General features: G+C 37.5%; 1 protein-coding gene across 1 annotated transcript in view; it reads right to left on the bottom strand.

The window, feature by feature from the left end:
* The window catches only part of psme4b (proteasome activator subunit 4b), a 28,617-nt gene extending 8,499 nt beyond the window's left edge, over positions 1–20,118 (bottom strand). The window contains exons 1-38 of the mRNA XM_059530918.1: positions 19,608–20,118; positions 18,342–18,482; positions 17,844–17,960; positions 17,099–17,152; positions 14,622–14,666; positions 14,131–14,280; positions 13,941–14,004; positions 13,768–13,842; positions 13,255–13,377; positions 13,070–13,162; positions 12,247–12,512; positions 11,629–11,815; positions 11,377–11,466; positions 11,225–11,289; positions 10,990–11,140; positions 10,016–10,114; positions 9,840–9,909; positions 9,691–9,758; positions 8,650–8,865; positions 8,372–8,529; positions 8,177–8,272; positions 7,611–7,666; positions 7,451–7,507; positions 7,294–7,349; positions 7,064–7,162; positions 6,930–6,992; positions 5,656–5,751; positions 5,436–5,567; positions 5,130–5,339; positions 4,307–4,443; positions 4,168–4,221; positions 3,940–4,069; positions 3,060–3,141; positions 2,771–2,924; positions 2,613–2,679; positions 2,407–2,532; positions 384–536; positions 181–285 (exon numbers count right to left, since the gene is read on the bottom strand). Of these exons, the coding sequence (XP_059386901.1) occupies positions 181–285; positions 384–536; positions 2,407–2,532; positions 2,613–2,679; positions 2,771–2,924; positions 3,060–3,141; positions 3,940–4,069; positions 4,168–4,221; positions 4,307–4,443; positions 5,130–5,339; positions 5,436–5,567; positions 5,656–5,751; positions 6,930–6,992; positions 7,064–7,162; positions 7,294–7,349; positions 7,451–7,507; positions 7,611–7,666; positions 8,177–8,272; positions 8,372–8,529; positions 8,650–8,865; positions 9,691–9,758; positions 9,840–9,909; positions 10,016–10,114; positions 10,990–11,140; positions 11,225–11,289; positions 11,377–11,466; positions 11,629–11,815; positions 12,247–12,512; positions 13,070–13,162; positions 13,255–13,377; positions 13,768–13,842; positions 13,941–14,004; positions 14,131–14,280; positions 14,622–14,666; positions 17,099–17,152; positions 17,844–17,960; positions 18,342–18,482; positions 19,608–19,804 (4,302 nt within the window). The 5' untranslated portion in view covers positions 19,805–20,118. The remainder of the gene's footprint in view (positions 1–180; positions 286–383; positions 537–2,406; positions 2,533–2,612; positions 2,680–2,770; positions 2,925–3,059; positions 3,142–3,939; positions 4,070–4,167; positions 4,222–4,306; positions 4,444–5,129; positions 5,340–5,435; positions 5,568–5,655; positions 5,752–6,929; positions 6,993–7,063; positions 7,163–7,293; positions 7,350–7,450; positions 7,508–7,610; positions 7,667–8,176; positions 8,273–8,371; positions 8,530–8,649; positions 8,866–9,690; positions 9,759–9,839; positions 9,910–10,015; positions 10,115–10,989; positions 11,141–11,224; positions 11,290–11,376; positions 11,467–11,628; positions 11,816–12,246; positions 12,513–13,069; positions 13,163–13,254; positions 13,378–13,767; positions 13,843–13,940; positions 14,005–14,130; positions 14,281–14,621; positions 14,667–17,098; positions 17,153–17,843; positions 17,961–18,341; positions 18,483–19,607) is intronic.
* Between the last annotated feature and the right edge of the window lie 2,411 nt (positions 20,119–22,529).

Below are 22,529 nucleotides of genomic sequence, written 5' to 3'. Positions count from 1 at the left end.
ACCTGACGTGAGATTTAAAATAAATTAAAAGAGGCTTCTAGGCAGAGGAATTTGCCTCGATCATTTTTTGTAATCGAGTTACTCGAGTTATTCGAGGAATCATTTCAGCCCTAAAGCAGACATTCAGGTGGTGGATTACGTGGCATACAATTTAACAGACTGAAGATCTATGACACATACACAGGCAGTTGCCACACAGGTACCCCAGTCAGCATAGGTCTCGACAGTAATATTGGACAGTGCTGTTCGCATCAAAGGAATCAGGAATTTCCATAATGCCTCCACCTGTGTGAATGAAAGAGGGGTTTCAGACATCAGTGTGGTTAAATATCTCAGTGGCTTCCTAATTTTAGTGCATCCCTCATGCCTGCAGTGGTGCTCACCTTGCTGAAGCTCCAGTGCTTGCTGCCTCTAACCAGCCCAGCAATGATCTCAGCCACGCAGCGCTGGGTGCTCTCGTGAGAGTCATTTGCCAGCCGCTCCATATGAGGCTTTAGAACAGGCAGGAAAGCATCAGTGTAGTTCCGGAAAAGACCCTGTGGGTGTTGAATGAGAAAGCAAGCCATCTGTATTTTGTAATAAATTTGTGTGGCAGGTGAGTAAGGCAGGTTTATGAGCTGGTTAAAATGCAGAAATTTGCAGAGGTAGATGTGGCTGGGAGCACAATTATATTTACTGCTCTCTACAAATCATTTATTGAATATATCCTCACAATCTGTGCGATCTCTCGGGTTGGGAATTACAGCTGGGGAAACTGCAACACAACTGCTGGAATCAGTGAACATAAACAGGATGAAAATGCTCAATTTTAAACGTTTTCTCTCTACGGAGAACCCAATGATAAAAGCCAGGGGAATTATGTGGGGATTGAACAGAGAGTTCTGCATGCACCCTGGTGCAGAGGACAATGTAAGCAATTGTACAATCTGTACTGGCACAGCATTAATTCTAACCACTTACACTCAACTGTTCAAAGGTTTGGTGTCAGTAAGATTTTTTTCCATTATTATTACATATCACATAATTACATAATAGAATAATTCCAAATGATCATGTGACTAGAATAATGGCTGCTGAAAAATGTTTGCTTTGTCAGCAGAGGAGGAAATTATTCACCAAGTATAAATTATATTAAAATAAAAAAAATGTTAAATTGTAATTTCTCAAAATATTACTGTTTTACTGTATTTTTAAAGGTCCCGTTCTTCGTGATCTCATGTTTTAAACTTTAGTTAGTGTTAGAGTATAAATAATATCTGTAAAATTCTAAAGTTCAAAGTTCAATGCCAAGCAAGATATTTTATTTAACAGAATTCACCTACAAAAAACAACCTGTTTGGACTACAGCCCTCTAGTTCCTGCAGTAATGACGTCACTTAAACAGTTTTTTGACTAACCTCCGCCCACATGAATACACAAAAAAGGGGGCGTGGTCTTGTTGCGCTCCGACGGAGAAGAGGAAGAGTTGCGTTTGTGTTTGCCATGTCGTTGAAACGCTGTTATTTTCATCTTGAAGTCCAATCATCTTTGTTTGGGCTTCCCAGGGACGCTGTACTTGGAGATTAATGGTTACAATTTATGTTTAACTCGGTTCCCGAAAATTATAATCCACGTGTAAAACTATGTGCAGCACATTTTGCTGAGGACAGCTTCCTCAATCTAAATCAGTTTAATGCCGGATTTGCAAAAAGATTATTCTTGAAAGATGGAGCAGTTCCCTCTTTGTCTGGAGAATGCGTTGTTTATGGACCACAACCGGTAAGTATATTTTATTATTTAAGTTGGTGCGTTTAACAGTTTCTGTAACTTCCTACACAAAGGGCAACGCTGTTTAGCTTTGTTAACTAGATGTTAGGGCTGTGCAAAAAAAACGAATGCGATTTTCATGCGCATCTCGTCAGTAAAAATGCTCCTGTGATTATAAGTACATCGCCAGCACATTTTCTTGCTCACTTGCTTCTCAAAACTACTCCAAAACTAGTCCAATCGCATTACCAGGAGGTCAGCATGCGCTAAGCTGGTGTCGAATCACAACACAGGAACCGCTGGCCCAATACTGTTTTTTTACATGCGAAACATGAACACATGTTATATTGCACACTGTAAACACAATCAAAGCTTCAAAAAAACGAAAAATGGGACCTTTAATGAAATAAATACTGTCTTGGAGAGAATAAGGGATTTTCTTTTCTTTTCAAAAACAGAAAAAAAAAAAGATTAGTTCAAAATTGTACTACACCAAAACTTTTGAATGATGGTGCGTATTGGTACAGATTAGATAATCTTTAAAGACAATATTGTCATTAAATAGTCAAATCTAATTTTTGTTGATTTTTTTTTCTAATATACTGCAAAAACTGTACTTTCATCTCCACTACCATGATTATTGTTTTACGATGCTGGTACCTTGAAGAGACAGAAGCGACGAGGACTGAACTTGTCTTTGCCCTTTCGGTCCTCAAGAGACAGGAACTCAATGAGCTGTTTGATGAACATTGGTTCTGTGAAATGGTCATAGATGACACGTTCCCTCTGTCAGAAAATCATGTTTAGTACACATACTATCAAGTTTGCCAGTAAAACAAAGTGTTGCGGAGTCAGTCCATGCATACCTCATTCATGTTCTCAGGAGAAAGTTCCTTGGGCTGCTCCGCTGCTGGGGCATATACCATCAAATTCCTTTTAGCAGAGAAATGGAGAGAGTGAGAAAATGTCTAGAAGCAGAGATTTGGAGTGAATCACACAGTTATCAGAGGCTGAGAGTGTTTACTTTGGCCAGCAGTAGTAGCCCCAGTGTGTCTTCTCTACAAAGCAGAAATTGTCCCAGTCCTGCTGGGTGTTCGGCAGGCTGTCACCGTGGTACTGCAGCCAGTCATTCCCCGGCCGGTCTCCTGCCACCAGCCCCTCCGGCTCCATTACACCACCTGCAAGGCAGCACATGTGTAATTCTCTCCTTCCACAGGTACTGAGATGGACCAACAGATGGATGTGAAGAGTCATTTAATCATCTCCTCATTTAACAGTACTATCTATTTGTTTTTACAGCGTTGTTTACTCACTTATATCACAGGGACTAACAGGTATTTTCTTTCGCGGTCTCTTCAGATGTTTCAGTATGCCTGCCATAGCGGCGATCGCCATCTATATCAGCAATTATATAATACAATAATATATACAATGTTATAAATGTAACGGACTAAGTGCATATTCACTCACTGCTGTTCAAAAGTTTGGAGTCAGTAAGTTTTTTTATTTTTTAAAGAAATAATACTAATAATAATTTTATTCAGCAAGGAAGCATTCAATTAATTAAATGTGACAGTACAGTTATTTATTTTACAAAAGATGTATTTTTCAGATAAATGCTGTTCTTTTGAAGGTATCAAAGACGTTAAAATGTTAGGAAGCAAAAGATTTTTTACCACTGATAAGAAATCTTTCTTGAGCACAAAGTTATCATATTATTAACTTCTAAAGGTTAATGTGACACTGAAGACACTGGAAAAAATGGATGCTGAAAATGCAGTCAAAATATAAAGAAATAAATTTCACAGCATTTTAAAACATTAAAATAAAAACTTTTTTTTTTACTGTAATACTCATTTCATAATATTTTGCACAACTATACTGTTTTTACTACATTTTGATCACATAAATGCTGCGCTTGGAAGCATAATATGTCAAACAGTAAGTGTAGATGAGGGGGCCCCAAACCTACTCCTGGAGGGCCACTTTCTTAAAGACTTTAGACCTAAACTTAAAACTAATCCTAATTTAACACATCTGAGCTAGCTAATACAGGTTTTCATCAGTAATAGAAACTTCTAGGTAAGTGTATCAGAGCAGGCTGGAGCTAAACCCAGCACAACCCTGATACAGGTTTATGCAAAACGTACAAAGAAAAAACAACAACAAAACAAAAAAAAACATTCCACGAACCTTGCGAACAACAAGCGCATCATGGTTGAGGCTCTGTACAAACAAGAGCACCGCTGGGGCCGGGAGGGGATAGTCATCTCTTAGCAGTAGAGACAGGAAGCCAATAGCAATGTGCTCAAACTTCCAAGGCCTGATGACACGCACAATAACATATTCACTAATGAGTGATGCTTTTGTCTGGTTTTGTAGAAACAATGAAGCACTTTAAAACATCTATTAGATTCTTACAGGTCCCGGTCATCTAGACATTCCAACAGGTCTCTCACAAGCTTTTCATATTTCCTGAAAGAGGAAACACAGCAAAGATTTACTACATCATGTTAAATGAATATTAAATGTTGTGTGTGTGTATGTGTGTAGCCCTTACTGCACTGCCTCCTGGTTTTTGTCTTGTTGAAGCGTCAGTCCCTGCTCCAGCTCCTGTTCTGTGGGAGTGCCAATGTGTGGAGTGGGTTGGCTTGAATCAGTGATGCGCCGGCCTAGCAAAACCGCACTCTCAGGTACCTACAGATTCATCCAGGGACAGCACAAGATTGCTACCATTTTACAGCTCAGACATAGGCTGAAGGTACGTTTATATGAAAATCTTGTTCTAAGAACAGAAACGTTTTTCATTTGGGTTTTTGAAAAATGTTCCATTCAGACGAAGTATGTCAAAATGATCCCTGTTCCCACGAAACCATGAAACCAGTCAGAAAAACTATTGCAAACGCCATACAACTGCATGCCAGGACACTAGTTGGTGATGCTACTTTGTAAAGAAATGCATAATACGCATTCGTAATAACGCCATTACAGACACACATCGTTTACAAAAACTTGCACTTTGAAACTCATTTTCTGTCCCCCAAAATGCTGTCATAAAAAATAATAATAAAAAATAAAATAAAAACTCCATAGTTGATTATCAACAGTGCAGTGATGTATAAAGTACAAAGAAGGCATTTTAAAACCAGAAAGCTTTCTTTTGGACAACACACCAAATCTACTAACCAACTTGAAACTATAGGGAAATCTTTCATGCAAAATCCCAGAAAATGTAGATTCCTATTGAAATTACTGGATTTTCACTTTGAACATTTATCCAAAAATAAATAAATAAATGTGTTCCCACTTTAATGGTCTGAACGACACGCCATATTTTTCCAAAGTTTATGTACAAAATGTTCAAAACAGGCGATGCTGCTTACTGTGAAATCGATGCCGATGGTCTCGTACTGCCGGTGGACTTTGTCCGCGAGGTCATCGAAGAGTCGGACAATGGAGGGCTTCTCTAGAGACATAGCTGAGCTGAGGCCTGAGCGCACTATGGACGGCCATGTCTGAGCGATGCAATCCCAGTCATGCAGGTTAGCAAGGCACACTCCACAATGGTTCCCAAGCAAGCAGTACAGTGCCCCCTACAGCACAATATGATAAATATATATATATTAAATCAATAAAGACAGATCCAGCATTATGCTTATTATAGAAAGTGAGAATTATAGATGATAGACCTTGAACTGTTGCTGGGTGATATCAGTTTGTGTGGGCTCCAGTAGCTCCAGGACACGTGGAGTAATGTCTCGGCAGCAGAAGTTATAGGTCCCCAAAGCTGTGAACAACACATTTTGGGCCTTGCTGCGGACCTGAAGGTCCAAAAAATGGGAATTCAAGCATACATATAAAATAAAGGGAATTATGTTGATGTAAAATTTGGTGGATGTGGAATCAGACCTGGCTGTAGGTGCTGGTGGAAAGACGCAAAAGGTCCCTCAACAGGTCCTGATGAACGGTCTTATATTCACACCCCTCGACCAGTAACTTTCGCATCTAAATGTGGAAAGCAGGCAAAAAAATTAAACCTCCTAATAGGGGTGTTGGAATATACCGGTATTGAAAATAATCTAAAATAAATAATAGGTGGTATAAAAAGAAATAACAAAAATAGACACTACCCTCACCTCACTGCAAATCTGCTGATCAGCAGTAATTATTTTTTTATATGCTTTGTACGGTTTTGTTTACATCATTCCCCATCTATCTATAATTGTATATTGTGTGATTCTTTGTCCAAACAACAGAAAACACAAAAAGTGAAAAATGAATTTGACTGATAGCATTGTTTATTTTTTCAAAATTTCGATAGATATCACGATAACATAGTTCTTGTAAATTCTTTTGGCCACAATAATAGTGTAGTTTAAATATGATATTGTGATTAGGCCTGTCGCGATAGTCAATAAATCAATTAATCGGACGAAAAAAAAAAATGAGCTCAATAATATTATCGCCGCGATAATGTTTTTACATTTTTATTTAAAAAAATGTAGCATGTAATGATGTGGGGTCAGTCTGGAGCGCAGCCTGTGGACAGCCCGCGGCAGAAAACACCCTCTCCGATGTCACAGATGTCCCGGGAATAAAGAGATAATGTCTCGCTAGAGTGGCCAGGTTTGGGAAGCTTGTGGATGTTTGCATCGTAAGTGATATTGCATTGTACTTGCACTACTGCTTTATTTTAATACCGCGTAGCATATTTTGCAAGTAACTTCGTTGTTCTTTCTGTCGAAATGGGTCTACTTTTTGCTCGCTTCATTTGGCTTGCTCAGATAAATATGTCTGTAGGCTTGTGGTTGCGTGTGTCAGCGCGCCCAGTAAGTTAACTCACACGCGCACGCACAGCGCACGATAAACATAATATAACATACAAAATTACTTAATTTTAAGCCACTCAAAGTCAACATGTTGGTATTTCTTGCTCTGAATCTGCCATAAAATAAAATAAAAGTTTAATGATATTTGAAAAGGTGTACCTGCGTTATTATGCCATTATTATTATATTAGTTGAAACTGGTCTTAGAACGACAATATTATTGTTTATGGCGATAATTTCTTGGACAATTTATTGTCCAGCAAAATTTATTATCGTGACAGGCCTAATTGTGATAGCTCTACAATATCTTTCATGTGGCAAATCATTATGGCAGGTTATTAGCAATGGCTCCTACCTCATGCTGAAGAAGAACTCTGTCAATAAGAAGAGCTCGAATGTGCTGTTTCTTCCCATGAAGCTGGAGAGAATAAGAAGATTCATTAGATAATTATACATTTCAAATGAATGGCACAGGAGATTTCTACATACCCTGTTCTCCATTGACTTCTTCACCAAGGTGAAGCTCTTCCATCGAGAGTCAAACTCATGTTTATGGGAACCTCTGAAGTGCATCAAGTCACTGATGATCTGAGGGAGACAAACAACTGATAAATCACAAAACCTTAATGGCTAATAGCTGCTATATGATCCAATACAATCGACAGATCAAAGAACAATGATCTAATCAGTTTGCTCAAATAGCTCCTCCACACACTCACCTTGATAATGGAGAAAAGGGATTTGGTGTCATCCTCTGAGTGCTCCAGAATGTAATCTACAAAAGAGAATCAGAGGATGCTTGTCTTAAGAATTATGGGTAATGTAGATGAGGTAAATTCTGTGTGCAGGCAGGTGTTCTAAACAAGGAGCACTTACGAAGCAATTGTCTCATTACTTTACAGATGGCCTCACGGTAGTTCTCTCTGGACTCATCTGGAAAAATCAGCAATGTCTTACTGAGAAGCTGATATCCTGTTCTAGCATCATGATAAACCAGAAGTTACTCTAACTGCACCAATCCCCAAACTTGGCTTACCGTAGTCAACACCAATGTACAGCTTTGTTTCCTCCAAACTAACCATGCTGGGTACACTGCACAGAGGAGAGAGAAAAATATCATATTTGAACTAACATGCAAAAGTTAGGTAAGATTCTTTTACATTATATAAAAATAAATACATGGTTGCATTTAATTGATTATATTATAATATTATATTATAATATTGTTTCTTTTTTTTTTACAAATTTAAATATCTGTTTTCTATTTTTCAGCAGCCATTTAGCAGACTTAAGATTTAACTTTTTTTTTTTTTTTTAATCAATGTTGAAAACAATTGTGCTGTTTAATGTTTTTTGTGGATACCATGAATAGAAAGTTCAAAAGAAAAGCATTTACATGAAATTGAAAACTTTGTAAAATAATAATATCCTGTACTATCACTTTTATCAATTTATTGTGTTCTTGATTAATAAATGGACATAAAATTTACGCATTTTAAAAATGAAATACAAAGGATTCAAAAATCTTGATTTATTATCCCTTCAAATATCCACAGCTTATAGCAAACATTGCATATCTCATATTTGAGTTTTAGGACTTACAGGCCGGTGACTGTGCGTCCATCAAGAGGGGGAAGCATGCTGCCAGCACCCAGCAGACAGTGCTGGACTATACACAGACTCTGAAGAACGTCATCTCTGTTTAAAGTGCAATTCAAGAAAATATCCACAAAATCAATACAGAACGATGGTATTTTGTCTTTACCATTATTACAGAGTGCACTTTTGACCTCTGACCTGCTCATGTCCTGTCCTCCCTGTGCATATCTCTGCAGACGCTGGAGCTCTGGCTGCAGCAGCAGGTCCAGAACATAGAACACAAATGCCGTCTCCTCTGCGCTGGGCACATGCCACTGGATCTCCAGGTTCCAAAGGTCCCCCGGACGACCCCAGTCCTGTGAAAAGAATAAGGAGGGAGGAAGTGAGAACTCATGGGATCAACAATGATCTAATACATTACGCGGTTGTCTCCACTGGTCAGATGTCATCACATGTACCAGACACATTCACAGTACCTTAATGGGCAAGAACTCTTGCAGGGGTCTACAGAAGCCACCAGGCACACTGCAGTAGTCTGTGGGGTAGGTGAGTGCTGTGGAACGCAGGATATGGTGCAGCAGGTTGCAGGCCAGAGTGTAGCCCTGCTTACAGCGCAAACGCAGGGTCAGCTGCAGAGTCTGCACCAGCTGTGTGCGGTATGGGAGGAGCTTTTCTCCATCCACACGAGTCACCTGAAGATCAGCAAGAAAGGGTGGTAATGTGAGATACACAGAAATCACTGTATAGTATCTAAATGGATATAGGGTGACTGATTTGAAACACTCTTTTAAGGCAGTGACTCCAATAATTTTTCTAATAGCAAGTGGATGTAATAGAAACTGCATAGTTGTGCCTAAAGGGATGGTCCACACAAAAGTGAAAATTTTGTTTTTAATTTACTCACGCTCATTTAGTTACAAAGTTGTATGACCTTAATTTATTCGATGAAACATAATATATGGACAAAAAATACAATGTTAGGGAACTGAAATGGATTACTAAAATTCTTATATCAGCATATCTTCTTTTATGCTCTTGAGAAAAATAAAGTCATACACGTTTGAAACAACATAAAGGGGTGAGTAAATGAAAGATTTTACATTTTTGAGTGGACCATTTCTTTAAGTCTTTAGTATGTTGCTAATAAGAGGATTTGATAAACTAATAAGCAAAGAAATATACAGCATACAAAAATATTTGATGGACGTGTATTTTAATTTTGATCAAAAAATTCTATTTTTATACTTGACGACATGATCAATCCAGAGCAATATAGAATTGATTTTGTCATTTATCCATGAATAATATGAGTCTGTAATTCTGAATCCAAAAATGGTCTTCCAAGCTATATAATATTAATGCCTACTGTTCAGTATGGCCTCAGAGGATTACAGTACACAAGTTTAGTACAGGACAGAGGCTACAAAAATGTAGCCTAGATAGGCAGTTAATCATGATTTTGTAATACAGGCTTAGCTTTTCAGTTCAAAATCATTCAAGTTTGATGTTGTTTTGACCTCAGAAAGCAGCTGGAGGTTCCAGAGCAGTTCTTTATCCAGCTCTTCCTCATTTGAAACATCTTCATCTGAAATGCACCAAAACACAAGTGAGGATCCTGACAAAGACTCAAGATAACACAAACAGTCATTTATGTTCTTGTACGTACTGGCAGTTAGATGAGTAATGGCGTTACAGCAGTGTGGTACAAACAGCCTGAGAGACTCAGCAGGGTGACACTGAAACAATGCAGAGGACAGCTGAATCAATGTGGCCCCACAGCTGTGTGTGTGTGTGTGTGTTTGTGTGTGTATAAGCACAAGATGGGCAAAGAGAAAGTATTACTTTAGAAGCCGCTCTGCACATGTCTGCCACCATCCTGCCTGCGACACGAGTCTCAAAGATGTTGGTGGTGGCAAAGTTGAAGACTTTCTCGAGAGCCACCTAAAGACAGATAACAGCTGTTAACAGAAATCATCAAATCTATTTAGGTGTACATGAGGAAATACATTGTTTAAAAGTTTGAGATTGGTAATTTTTTTTTTGTAAACATATTTTTGAAAGAAATCTTATACCAAGCCTGCATATATTTGTTAAAAAAAAAGTGATATGGTGAACTACTATTATAGTTTAAAATAACTTTTTTATTTCATATATTTTAAAATGCAAGTTATTCCTGTGATGTCAAAGCTGACTTTTCAGCAGCCATTACTCAAAGTCTTCAGTGTGACAGGATCCTTCAGAAATCATTCTAATATGTTGATTTGTTTCTTAAACATTTATTATTATCTTATTATAATTTTGAAAACATTGTGAAAATAGTGTTGCTTAATATTTTTGAGGAAACTGTGATACATTTTATCATTCAGGGCTCTTTTGTAACATTAGAAATGTCTGTCATTTTCGGCAATTTAATGCTTCCTTGCTGAATAAAAGTATTAAAAAATATATATATATTTTTTTACATGTATTGACCCCAAACTTTTAACGGTAGCATATATGGGTGCCACAAATAATGTATTTACAGTCTATATATACAGTCTGATGATTCAGTCAGACAACTCCCTTCATTATTAAATCAGTTCAGATTACTCACTGAGCCACAGATTAATATAAGCCAATAATGTTAAAAAGAACAACAGAGTTCGAGACTGCTGTTGTAATAAATGAAATTAATTTGTCTTAAAAAATAGATTTTGCTAGCCTTACAAATGTTAAAAAAATATAAGGACAATAGATAAAGAGCCGTTAAAGAAAATATGTAAAAAAAAAAAAAAAAATAGTTAAATAGATCAAATCCTATTAAATGTAATAAAAACCTTGAATATCTCCATGGAGCACTGTGTCAGAATGGTGCTGAAGGTGGATGAAAGGCCCAGCTCCACCAGACTCTCTAAATGAGTCATTTTCTCTGTCTCCGTCTCCTCACGCGTCTGCTCCAGAGTGCTGCTGTCAATCAATGCAAAACACCTACAGAAACACAAAATAGGGCATAAGCCACAACAATAGCGTTTTATACTTTTTCAAGCACACACATCTCACGAAATGACTCGCCTGTCCATAAACTGCAGAACAAAGTCTTCAAACTCAGCAGAAGCCGAACACAACTCTCTCTCCATCTACAAAAAATAAAAGATTTTATGATGGAATCCAGACGGAATAAAATCTCTGCAGGGGGTCTCTCACATACGATTTCAGAGCCCTACCTCTGTCAAGTCGTTCTTCTCATGGAGGGCTGATGAACAATCCACCAAAGGCACTAAAGTAGTAAAAGTAGCAATGAACTGGAACGTGATCTAAAAACAAATTGTGTGGACATTATTTTAAGTCAATTATGAATAAAATCAGCCAAGAGAGCAACAACAAGAAATCAAAATTCTTAACCGTCATATTTTGGTTTGATTTATTTCATTGTTTCAAGAACACCATTGTTGATGTTTATTTCACAGCTTTCCCACCATGCATTTGCTGAAGTCATTAGGGTCAACACCAGGCAGCGCTCTCATTAGCAGGGGCAGGACGTGCGCGGGACCTTCGGGGTAATGACGGCCACCGCTGAGAAGACTGCGGGCCATACCAATCATGCAGCTGAGAGTGGCAGTAAGCTGGTGTGGCTCCGTCAACGTCTCCATAGCAGGATATGTCCTGTAGGGGGCAGCACATCCACACATTAGCTTTAAATTGGGAAAAAGTCCAGCTGGAATCTAAGATGCCTGCTTACAAAGCCTATTTACTAAGATTGGATTTGTAAATCCAGGCAGTGAATAAAAGAAGCCACTATACAGGCTATGATGAAGCTTTGTGAACTTTAACTCATGATTTTAAACAGAAACTTATCTTATACAACTTATATTTTAACATTTAATCAGCTATACATCATATACTAACTAATTTATCAGAATAGATAAAAGACTGTGGGGGTGAATTCACTTTGTTGTTTTAGCTTTGAAGTAACCATCATTCTTTTTAGCTCAATCTTTTTATGTAAATTAGCTTGATTAGACAGTGCTATATGCCTTATATTGGCGCCTACAGGCCATGAACATCTAACATCTCCAGCAGCTCCACACACTCACTTCTCCAGCACAGGTGGGATGACCAGCTCTGGTCTCATCAGGGCCAGGTTCTGCAAGGCCTGAGCTGCATCCATGCTGCCTGTCTTGCTGAACATGGCCATCAGTACCGGCTGCTTCATGCTTTCCACAAAGTCTGTCACATCCTGGTCCGTGAGTCTGTGAGTGATTGGAACAGGGGTTATCCAGCACGGTTTCTTATAGCGCTCCCTATGTAGCCGCCGAACAACACTGGCAGGAAGACGCTGTAGAAGCTTCATCAGCTTCATCTGGAGGAAAGGGGAGTGATATTAAGATATGACAAAGTTGCAGGTACATGGTCATTTGATTTTCTATAGTAGTTTTTTTTTCTTGTAAGTGCTGCTAGCAGCCTATATGGACTGAGTAAAGCCTCTCAAAGACAAAAGATTTTTTGTAGTACTTCTTGACATCAACACTCTTGAATAACATTTGGATTTACAAAACCAAGGCTTGCCATATTGAGTTAAATAATTACATTTGCAAACTACCCTTATGATACTGTATGATACTTCACTGAGTCATGAGCGCAGGAAAATGATTATTGTCTATGATGATAGGTGGTCAATAACTGGAAAGTTGTTAGTGGTGTTTCAGAAGTTAGAATGTGGAGTGACCTCACTCTGCCATAGAACCATCAGTCACTTCATATCTCCCTCTTGCACGCAAACTTAAATCTCAGCTGACAACACAGAGACTTCAGACAGTTCTAGAATGGACTCAAGGGGTGGGCTAGACTTTAATGGGGACAAGATCTTGCATTGCACCATATTGTTCTGGATGTTTATGCTAACAGGGAACATCTTACCAGCCAGCGCCCATTATTTGAAGGGTGGTAGAAAGATGCAATACTACTGAAGAGTCCATTAAGCTGTTTCTGGACCTGGTTTTGTGGGCCTCCCTGGAAAAAAAACAAAATGATACAGATCTGAAAATAAATGGACCCTTTAATAATTAACCTTTTATAGGACGAATGTGACTCATGCAACTTACTAGCATGGAGGAAATCCAGAGGACCACGTGACCGATATCGTAGGAGTTGCTCAAATATCTGGGAACGAACATTTGGCTGGTGCCAACAGGGAGATTGAAGCTACGCAGAACCCTGGTGAAGATCTGAAGCAAGACAACAAAGTATCAGTATGAAACGCTCTGATGTCTTTAAATCATTATCTGCACTATGGTTCAAAGGTCTGGGGTCAAGTAAGATTTTTGTTGCCAATAATTTAGGAAGGATATTTAGGAAGGATTTCAAATGAACTTCAAATGAGCTTTCTATTGATCAAAGAATCATGCATCACAGTTTCCACAAAAAATATCAAGCAGCACAACTGTTTGTGCTGATGGATCATGTGACACTCAAGACTGGAGATTACAAGATTCAAATATGAAAATGTATTTTAAAATGTTTTTCACTAATGTTATTTTTTATCATCAAATAAATGCAGCCTTGGTAAAACATGACCCCAATATTATAAACAGTGGTATATATAAGCAGGATAGTACCTTGGGAATGAACGGATCCCAGTTCACATAGCCAATGTTGTCATTAGCCAGACGTGCAAAAAGATTCACTAAATTCTGTAAGAGGAAACAAAAGTTAACAGAGGATAGAAAGTACCAATGGTAACATAATATTTAGCACTTAACAAATGAATTCATGAATGAGAAGTACTTACACCCTCCCAAGCTGGCAGGTTTTGCACTGAAACCCAGAGATCCATCATTTCATCGACCCATAACCTAAACCATGCACAAATCCTCCTATTACACTGGCTCAGACTTATTGGATGCACTTTATGAATACTGACTATTTTATTATTAGATTCCAACTCTATTTCATTACTAAATTGCATAAGAGAGTCTTACTTGAAACCTTTGTGATGCTGTTCTGGGGGCATGATGGTGGGCAAGAAGAGTTCAAAGTAGCTAATGGCCTTCTGCATAGTGACATCAAACGGGCACAGTAATGGCCGCCACTCATCAAGCATCTCCTGTGTAGCTGACTCAGGGAAATAACTACACACACGCACACGCACACACACACACGCGCACACATTATGAGAACCAAATCACATGCTATTTCCTCAGATCCATTGTTGTTTATTTGTTATGTGAGCTCTTGCAAAATGATGAAAAGGGGTTGTTATATGAATGAAACGGTTAACAGTATAATGTGTTAAGAGAGCTGTAATCGGCTCAGTGTGAAAGCTGTGGGCTTGTCTAACAACGGCCTGATTACATGATTCTTTCAACAGCACAACGGAAAGCTGATTAACACAATGTGCAACTCTTTTGTGAAAGGGCTCGAACATTTATAGGCACATTAGTGAATGACGGAAGACTGAAAGAGCACTTACAGTCTGCAGCTCTTGACTACGGTCTTCAACACGTTCTCCACTGAGCTAAAGGGGAGACAAAGAAGAGCATTAATATAGTATGAAAGTTTAGGCTCATTTGTGGTTGAAGCAATAGATGCGATTAGACCACGTGCAAAGCAGTAACCCGACTACAGTGCATTTTGTGAAAGTGTAACTGAGAGTTTCCCAACACCAGAGCCTGGGCACATGAGTGCAACATGCCAGGTTATCAGGTTCTCCTCAGGTCCTTTTTAAAATGGTGCTCAAAAACGCTGCATACAGTCAGACTGTATTAACAGCCAATTCAAATCAGTAGTACACATTTTGTTTTTTTTTTACCTGGTCAAAGTTGCCCAAGAAGTACAAAACATTGGCTTGGGATTACAACTTTAAGAATACAATTATGCTACTAAATGCTCTACAGAGAGATCGGTTAGTATGGTCAACTATTTGATAAGGATTTTAGCCTTAATACATTTGGCTGTGGCACTTGATAGTGATTTACTATGAAATGTTATAAATATTAAGCCAAAACATTTATTTGATTTCTATCAGTAATGCTACTGAAGGGCTCTGTGATTCATTTTGTGCCATTTAAACTCTTCTGCACCATAATTGTTGCACTTTTTAAACATTTGAAATTATGATTTACTAAAACTGCATTCTGTTCCATTCTTATGTGGTCAATCCATCAGATTTTTTAATGCAAGAACACTAAACAAACCCCGTTAGAAACACATCTAATTGGGCTCTACTGATCCTGACTTAAAAAGACCTGCACACCTAAAAAAATCTTTCATTATTTATGAACCCTAATGTCATTCTGAAATTCATCATTTTCTTTCTTCTATGGAACATTTCAGTCCGTCATACAGGTTTGCAACAACATGATGGCATTTTCATTTCGGGGGGAATATCTCTTTAAGACAGGCTTGTCAACTAGCTGTTCAGATAATTCAGTGACTAGTTAATTATTAAAATATGTTGTCTTATACTTCCCTAGTTCTAAAAATACACCCCCAGTAAAACTCAGCAAGACACGGCAGCTGTTGATCTTCCTCTCAGTACAAGTGTAAGCAAACACCTTCCACATGCAGCACACTCTCAGTTCGGCCAAGATTAAAATAGAACACAATGATACCAGAACCCAAGGGGAAAATTGGCAAAAGTTGGGTGACCTTGCTCTCCAAAACAGCGACCCAAAGTGATCCGACCCACATATACAGCCTGACCTAAAAGAAACAGGACTGATAACAGACCACACTGTGTTTTCCAAAAGTGCTGTAAGCTTAAAGGGATCGTCCACCCTAAAATGAAAATTCATTGATATTTTCACCCTCACATCATTTGCAAACCTGTAGGAGTTTCCTGCTTCTGCAGAAAACGATCAAATAGATTTTTTTTTTGTCCATAAAATAGGAGTCATTGGGCTCCAATGTTGTTTGGTTCTCAACTTTCAATCTTCTTCTGTGTTTTTAGTTGAACAATCCCACCATACCATTTGTACAATTGGCCTCTACAATCTATAGAGTGCAATTGCAATAGTGCTTGCTCACTTGTTCAGTGATGTTGGTTCAGAAATTTTTTTCGTCATTTATTTGTTAAATTTTTTTAAAGTGTTAATTAATTTTAAGTAATTTTATGATTACATTTATAGAAACAATATATTTTCTATGAATATTTACATAGTAGCCCAGTACCTGTGTGCCTCGTCATGTCCATGAAAAGATGACTTTCTTCCGCAAGAAGCATACAGTTTTGTTTAGTAACAGTTACGCAGAGTGTATCAATAAAAACCAGTTGAAATAATGCAAACAAATGTCTTCAACAAAAGCACACACCATCAGTTAAAAACCTCGGAAACTCACGGTTGGTCTTTCTTTTAATTATTTCCCTATGGAGAAAATGAACATAGTTTTGCTTTCAAAACACAACGGTTGCACTCTACAGGCTTACGATGCTTTTGGAAAACGCAGCTTTGATTAGTAACTTCTTTTAATATAAACCCTTTGCCCACTTGAGAGAACAATCAAGAGACTCTTAGATTAAGAGAATGAAGAAGTCACAGTGATGAGTCTATCCCATTCCTGGAGGAGGTGTGCTTGAGAACAGTCTTTTGCAAAAACCTTTTTTGTCATTGTGCGGTTACAGTTTGTCAGGAGAGTTCTTCAGCCTAAATATAAGAGCTGACTGACACCTCTGAGCACCCAGGAATTGTGTATGACAGACAAAAATGAAATATTAGAAACTTTAAATGGAGCACCATTTCCTGATCTGTTTATGGAGCATGTTATTAAGTGGATATGATTCTGCTACTACAGAAATAAAGATTATAAATACAAATACAGGTGTAAGCTGTGGCGGGATTTTCATTTAGACTGTTGATTTGCTTTTACTTTTGGACACATGCAAAAAAAATCAAAGCTGCTGCCCTTGGAAAAATACAGTGCAACATATAAAACACTGGCTGTGCTTACCGCTTGCGCACAATATTAAGCATTTTTTGTTTAGTTGAGGCTTCTGCTCGATAACTGAATGTGAAAAAAGAAAAATTTATAAGCCAATGCTAGACACACCAATAACATCTCAATCATCAATTTCAATCTCTTAAATGGGAACGGTTGTGTTAAAAGAGTCAGCAGTGCTCAGTAAAAGGTCCCAACTGAAATGTGGGAAGACAAAAATAAAACAAGATAAAGCAAATTGCTTAATCTTAGGCAGCACATCAGGGTCATTCTTTTCCATGAACAAATCTTGGAACTGACAAGTTTTTCCCTCCCTTAAACCTCTGTAAAATGACCTGTGTGTCAAGTGTGTGTTCACTTTATATCTCTGCAAATATGTCATGAGCAGGCCCACAAAGAAACTGAAGACTTCATTTCACATTGGCAGGGAAATCTGTTCAACCGGTTTAAATATGGTAGAACTAATAATAATTATATAATAAACATGGTATAAACAGTAGCAGTAAGCATAATCAAATTAACTAGAGCTTTAAATAATCAAACTTCCAAGTGTTGATTGTGTGTGTGTAAACATTTGTGAATAATGCCAATTTAAAGTCAGTCTGTGTGGGCCCGGTCATCAGGTACCATGCTATTATAAAACAGTCCAGTCACATTTAAGATTTAGTTTGAACTTGTATCCATAGTTCATAACAAACTAGAATCAGGGAGATGATGGCAGAGATGGGTAGAAAGATGAAAAAGTGAAAAGGCCTACTTTGGAAACCAGTTAAGGCCGAGATGCTCAGTTTTTGAGTACAGGATACTCTCATAGAGATCGTACAAAGGCCTCCAAGGCAATTCCAAGTCATCCCGGGACAGCAGTTCTTTCTTCCTGTCCATAAAAAAAAAAAAAAAAAAAAAGAGCATTCAAAAACATTAGGAATTAATTTAATTTTAACCAAGCCTTTTTAATAACAATTCAATAATAATTAAATAATAAGAATAATAATGCATTAATCATAGCCAGGGGTTTGTGTTCAATTAAATTGGAAATAACAACATGTTCACATATAACAAAAATAAACTTTGATTTACCTTTGTTAATTTAAATTAACTTTTTTTTTCTTTCATTTTGATATATGCAATTAATTTAAATTATTTTTAATAATGAAAAATGTAATCCATTAAATAAACATTTTAATCGACCAACAATTCGACTGTTATTCTCAAATATGTGTCAATAGCCAGGTGTTTGTTGGGGACACTTGCGTACTTCAGTAAGTTGATGAGGAGTCGTGCAAAGCTCTGCATCATGCTGATGTCTAGCTTGGGGATGGTGACCAGCTCGTACAGGAGCTTGATGAAGAGCACATGATCCTCCTTGCTGAACTTTCTCCCATACAGCCGAAGGTATCTATAAAAGAGAAGAGATAACAATAAACCACCAAATACAAAAGTGGGCATCCACCACCGCAAACCAACATTTATTACAGTGACTGTTCAGAAAGCCTAAGTGAAAGAAGAAGAAAAAAATAAAAAATAAAGAAAAAAAACCTTATCAATGTGTATATAAATGTGTAAGCCCGAAGGCCACCTTGTGATCATGAGACAAAGAGAGCTGTGAGTCTGACTAAAGCAGTCAGGCTAACATGGCATAAATAGTGAAATGCGTAATCAAAATAGATTATATAAAGACAGACTTTGCCCTTTTTTTTTTTCATTGTAGGAGTTGGCAGAGTTTCCTCGGAACTACTGTTTGCCCATTTGAGCAGAGATAGTCAAGTATTTAGTGTAATACAAACTCTACGGAGACTCTATAACAGTCAAAGGACTTCACAGAACTGAAGGGTACCATATAAATGTTATCCAGCATGAAACTGATGCAAGACTTAAGTGTCATTAAATCGTAAAACGTAAGCATTTGAATAGAATAATAACCCCTTATCTTATCTTAAAAAAGGCCTTGTGCCTCAAATGCAAGTGTCTTATTTCCAACATGGTAAAAAAAAGGAATTCATGATTCACTTTCAAGTGCCAATTAGAAACCTACTAAATAGATCTAAATTAATTTAAGCAAACCATAAAGGCATGAAATAAAATGCTGTTTTACAATCTTTAATCGGTCTTCTCCAGGTAAAATGTCCTTTTAAGGACTCCATGTCTGAACCACTAGTTGCAGTGATGCATGTGGCAGCTGCTTATCCAACACTCATGTTAGCTGATTAGCTTAAAGAATTAGCTTACAACAGTCCTGCATTTCCTGCATTTAACCTAATGAAGCCTCTCTGACGAACTGAACCCGAGTAATATTACGCTCGATATTATGAAAGGTCATCATGGAGTATAGGCAGATATAGATATGTGATGTTTACTTATGAGCAAGGACAGACGAGTCACTCGGATACGTTAGCGCTTAGCTTTCAGCTCGCGAGCTAACGGCTACAAGCTACCCGAGTCATTCAGCTCTCCCTGTTGTTTATTAATAAAACATGCTCAATTCCCAAAGCAAAGCATTTTTTAGAGTCTTGAATATACTTACGTGGAGAGTTTCCGAGTCCAAAGTAAAACTCCGGGCCATAACTCACGGAGCTGGACAGCCCGACCCAAGTTCCCTTTAATCTGGGCCAAAATGTCATTGGATTCTCGGTCTAGTTTTTCTGCGTACGGGAGAAGTTTGTTGTAGACGATCTCTTTCTGAGGGACAAAACCTAATATCTCGACCTGCTCCTTTTTCATATTACGATTTCCCCAAATAAATATCCTCTTCTGACTTGTCTGGCTTATTTCCTTCCCCTCTTGATAGAAGTTCCCTTCACAAATCTTTGTTTTACTCACAGAATCCGCTACTTTCGCATATGTGCCGGTATTGTGGAGCTGGTTTCAGATCAAAACTTGTTACTTCAAAAAATCTCTGTCTTTCTGACCTCTGGTGTTAAACACATTAGCGTCTGTCACCTACATAGAGAAGTCTCCCCTCACTCTCTTGACACACATTACGAGACACACTCACATACATTCGCTCAGACTCACACACTCCGACGGGTGCTGCAATGAGCCATGAGCGGCGCGCCCACTGGTGTTCAGCAATAACAGCAAGGCCCAGCAGCAACGCTTTCAAACGGGAGGAGCACTGAGCTGCTGCGGGTCCGTGAAAAAAATTCAAGTGTGAAAATACAATAAAAATAAAATATTTTAAAACAAACGTTAAAATGAAAAATAAATGTTAAAATATAAAGTAAAACATTTTAAAAGTGCAAAAAAATATGTTAAAATACTTTCCAAAGTGTAAAATAAAATGATTAAATAATTAAAAGTTAACCAAATTAATTAGCCATTTTTAATAATTTTTCAAAGGTGAAAAATATTAAATAAATAAAAAAGTAACGCCAAACAAATGACAATTTATTTTTGATACATTTTCAATCACGTAAAATAATATAAAATCTTTTATTGGCAACATTCACAAATAAAATAAAAGTTAGCACTAAACATAAGCACAAATAATTTAAAAAGCAAACGTTTCTGAATGTGTCACTAAAGTTATTTGGTAAAACCATCCGTTTTCTTGCTCTTTTCTAAAATTAACATGTCCTTTAACCACAAAAACGTTGAGAACATCCGCATGATGTGAGCTTTGTTTGCATATAGGGCTCTTCACTTTGTTTAAACGGTTTACCCAAGGCAATGATACTAACGAGATAACTTAAATCCGCTTTGGTTCTTTCCTTGTGTACTGACACAGTGCAGTACAATTTACTTGACCTACTGTCACAGCAGAAAACAGGAAGAGTGTTCTGTACAGTCACCCTGCAGCCGCTCTCATTCTCATTTGTATATTTCTGTAGCTCAGTGGACCTTTAGTCTAACTATTTAATTCAGTTTTTATCATGTTTCCTGTTGTGTTGAGCTTTCAGTCTCTCAGATATTTAATTTTGACAGAAACTGCAGGTTAACGAAAAATGTGCAAATTCGTGGCAGAGAAAACAAAAGTACACCACATTCCAACAGCTTCTTCCTCCAAAGGTTATTTAAAGCTATTTATTACCCATCAACACCACACCCTACGTCCTTTCTGACCAATAGGAAATTTAGTAAAGAAATTCCAGGTAATCAGATGCAGTGACCTTTTACCATTCAGCCAATCAAATCCCTTGCCTGGAGGGTTATAGCATTCCAGGTAAAGCAGATTTGTCTGCCCTGATCATGGATACTCTTAATGAGATCCTGGATTAACCAGGCTCACTTGCCAGTCTCAAAAAAAATGTCAGTTGTAACAGAGAATATAGCACCTGAATGACCCGTAATTGAATGCATATCACATAACAGAATTTTCACATGCTAATTTTTTTCAGGCCCCTCCAAGCTACTATTTGAAGTCACTTACACCTTATCAACATGCATGCAAAATGCATTCTAATGTTAAGATCAAATGTGTTCATACAAATTGCAATAATGGCTATTGTACACTATGGCTAGTGTACAACGGTTGTAGCCATATGGTTTCTTAGATTCCTCAGTCTGATATACAGGAAGCAGCTACTTGGCCATACGACATTTTTAGCCCCGACTTTGATTGGATCATGTGACTTATAAATCCCAATTGACCTGACAAGTTCAAAGCCTCAACTCCAGGTGTCCTAATTGTGCTTTTTTAGACTTATGGCAGTGCTCATTTGTTTAGTAACTACTTCCAGTTTTTGTCATTTATCATTAGTATTCCTAATATAAGAACTGTGTTAGAGGAAAGACAAGCGGTGGAGGTTCAGGTGAAATGAAAAAGAAAATAAATACATTTTTGTGAATCATGGTTCTATAGAGAAATATGGCAAGTTGAAGAAAAAAAGAAAGAGATAATGAGTTAATAAAGTTATATTCAGATATTCTACTCTGCTTTCCTTATGATTGGACATTCTGGGATGACAATATTAATCACTTTCACTTGTGGGACAACAGCTCCTTCTGCTGGTCTAACTTTTTTATGGATTTATTATTATTATTTTTTTAATCTTTGAAGGAGGAAAAGTTTATTTAAACATTGGCATTCCCCCCAGAAACTTTACATTTGCTAACAAAAATTTGCATTGACTCTAAAAAAATGTCATGTTTCTTTGAGAAACTTTGTGTTTGCTCAGAAAATTAGCATTCATTGCAAAGCTTTCGCATTCCTCAGAAAAAACCTTCATGTTTCCCAGCTAAAGCCCCAAGTATAATTTGTTTCATATATTAATGGTGCATGAATCTGCACTTCAAATTTGCACTGAAAATAAACCATGGTAAACCAGGAAGCTTTAGGACATTCCTTTCAACATACTATGGTATTTTGAATATTGTTTAGGGCGAATAGTATGCCAATTGAGACACCTCATGTCAAACAACACACCAAAATCAAAAACATATATGCATAATGCTAAAACCTCCAAAAATAGAGTTTAATCATGATTTTATGAGTTTGATTTCAAAA

The sequence above is a fragment of the Carassius carassius genome, chromosome 39 (assembly GCF_963082965.1).
Source record: "Carassius carassius chromosome 39, fCarCar2.1, whole genome shotgun sequence".
Lineage (NCBI taxonomy): Eukaryota > Metazoa > Chordata > Actinopteri > Cypriniformes > Cyprinidae > Carassius > Carassius carassius.
The sequence above is the reverse complement of the archived record's forward strand: the minus strand, read 5'-3'. Positions and strand labels throughout refer to the sequence as shown.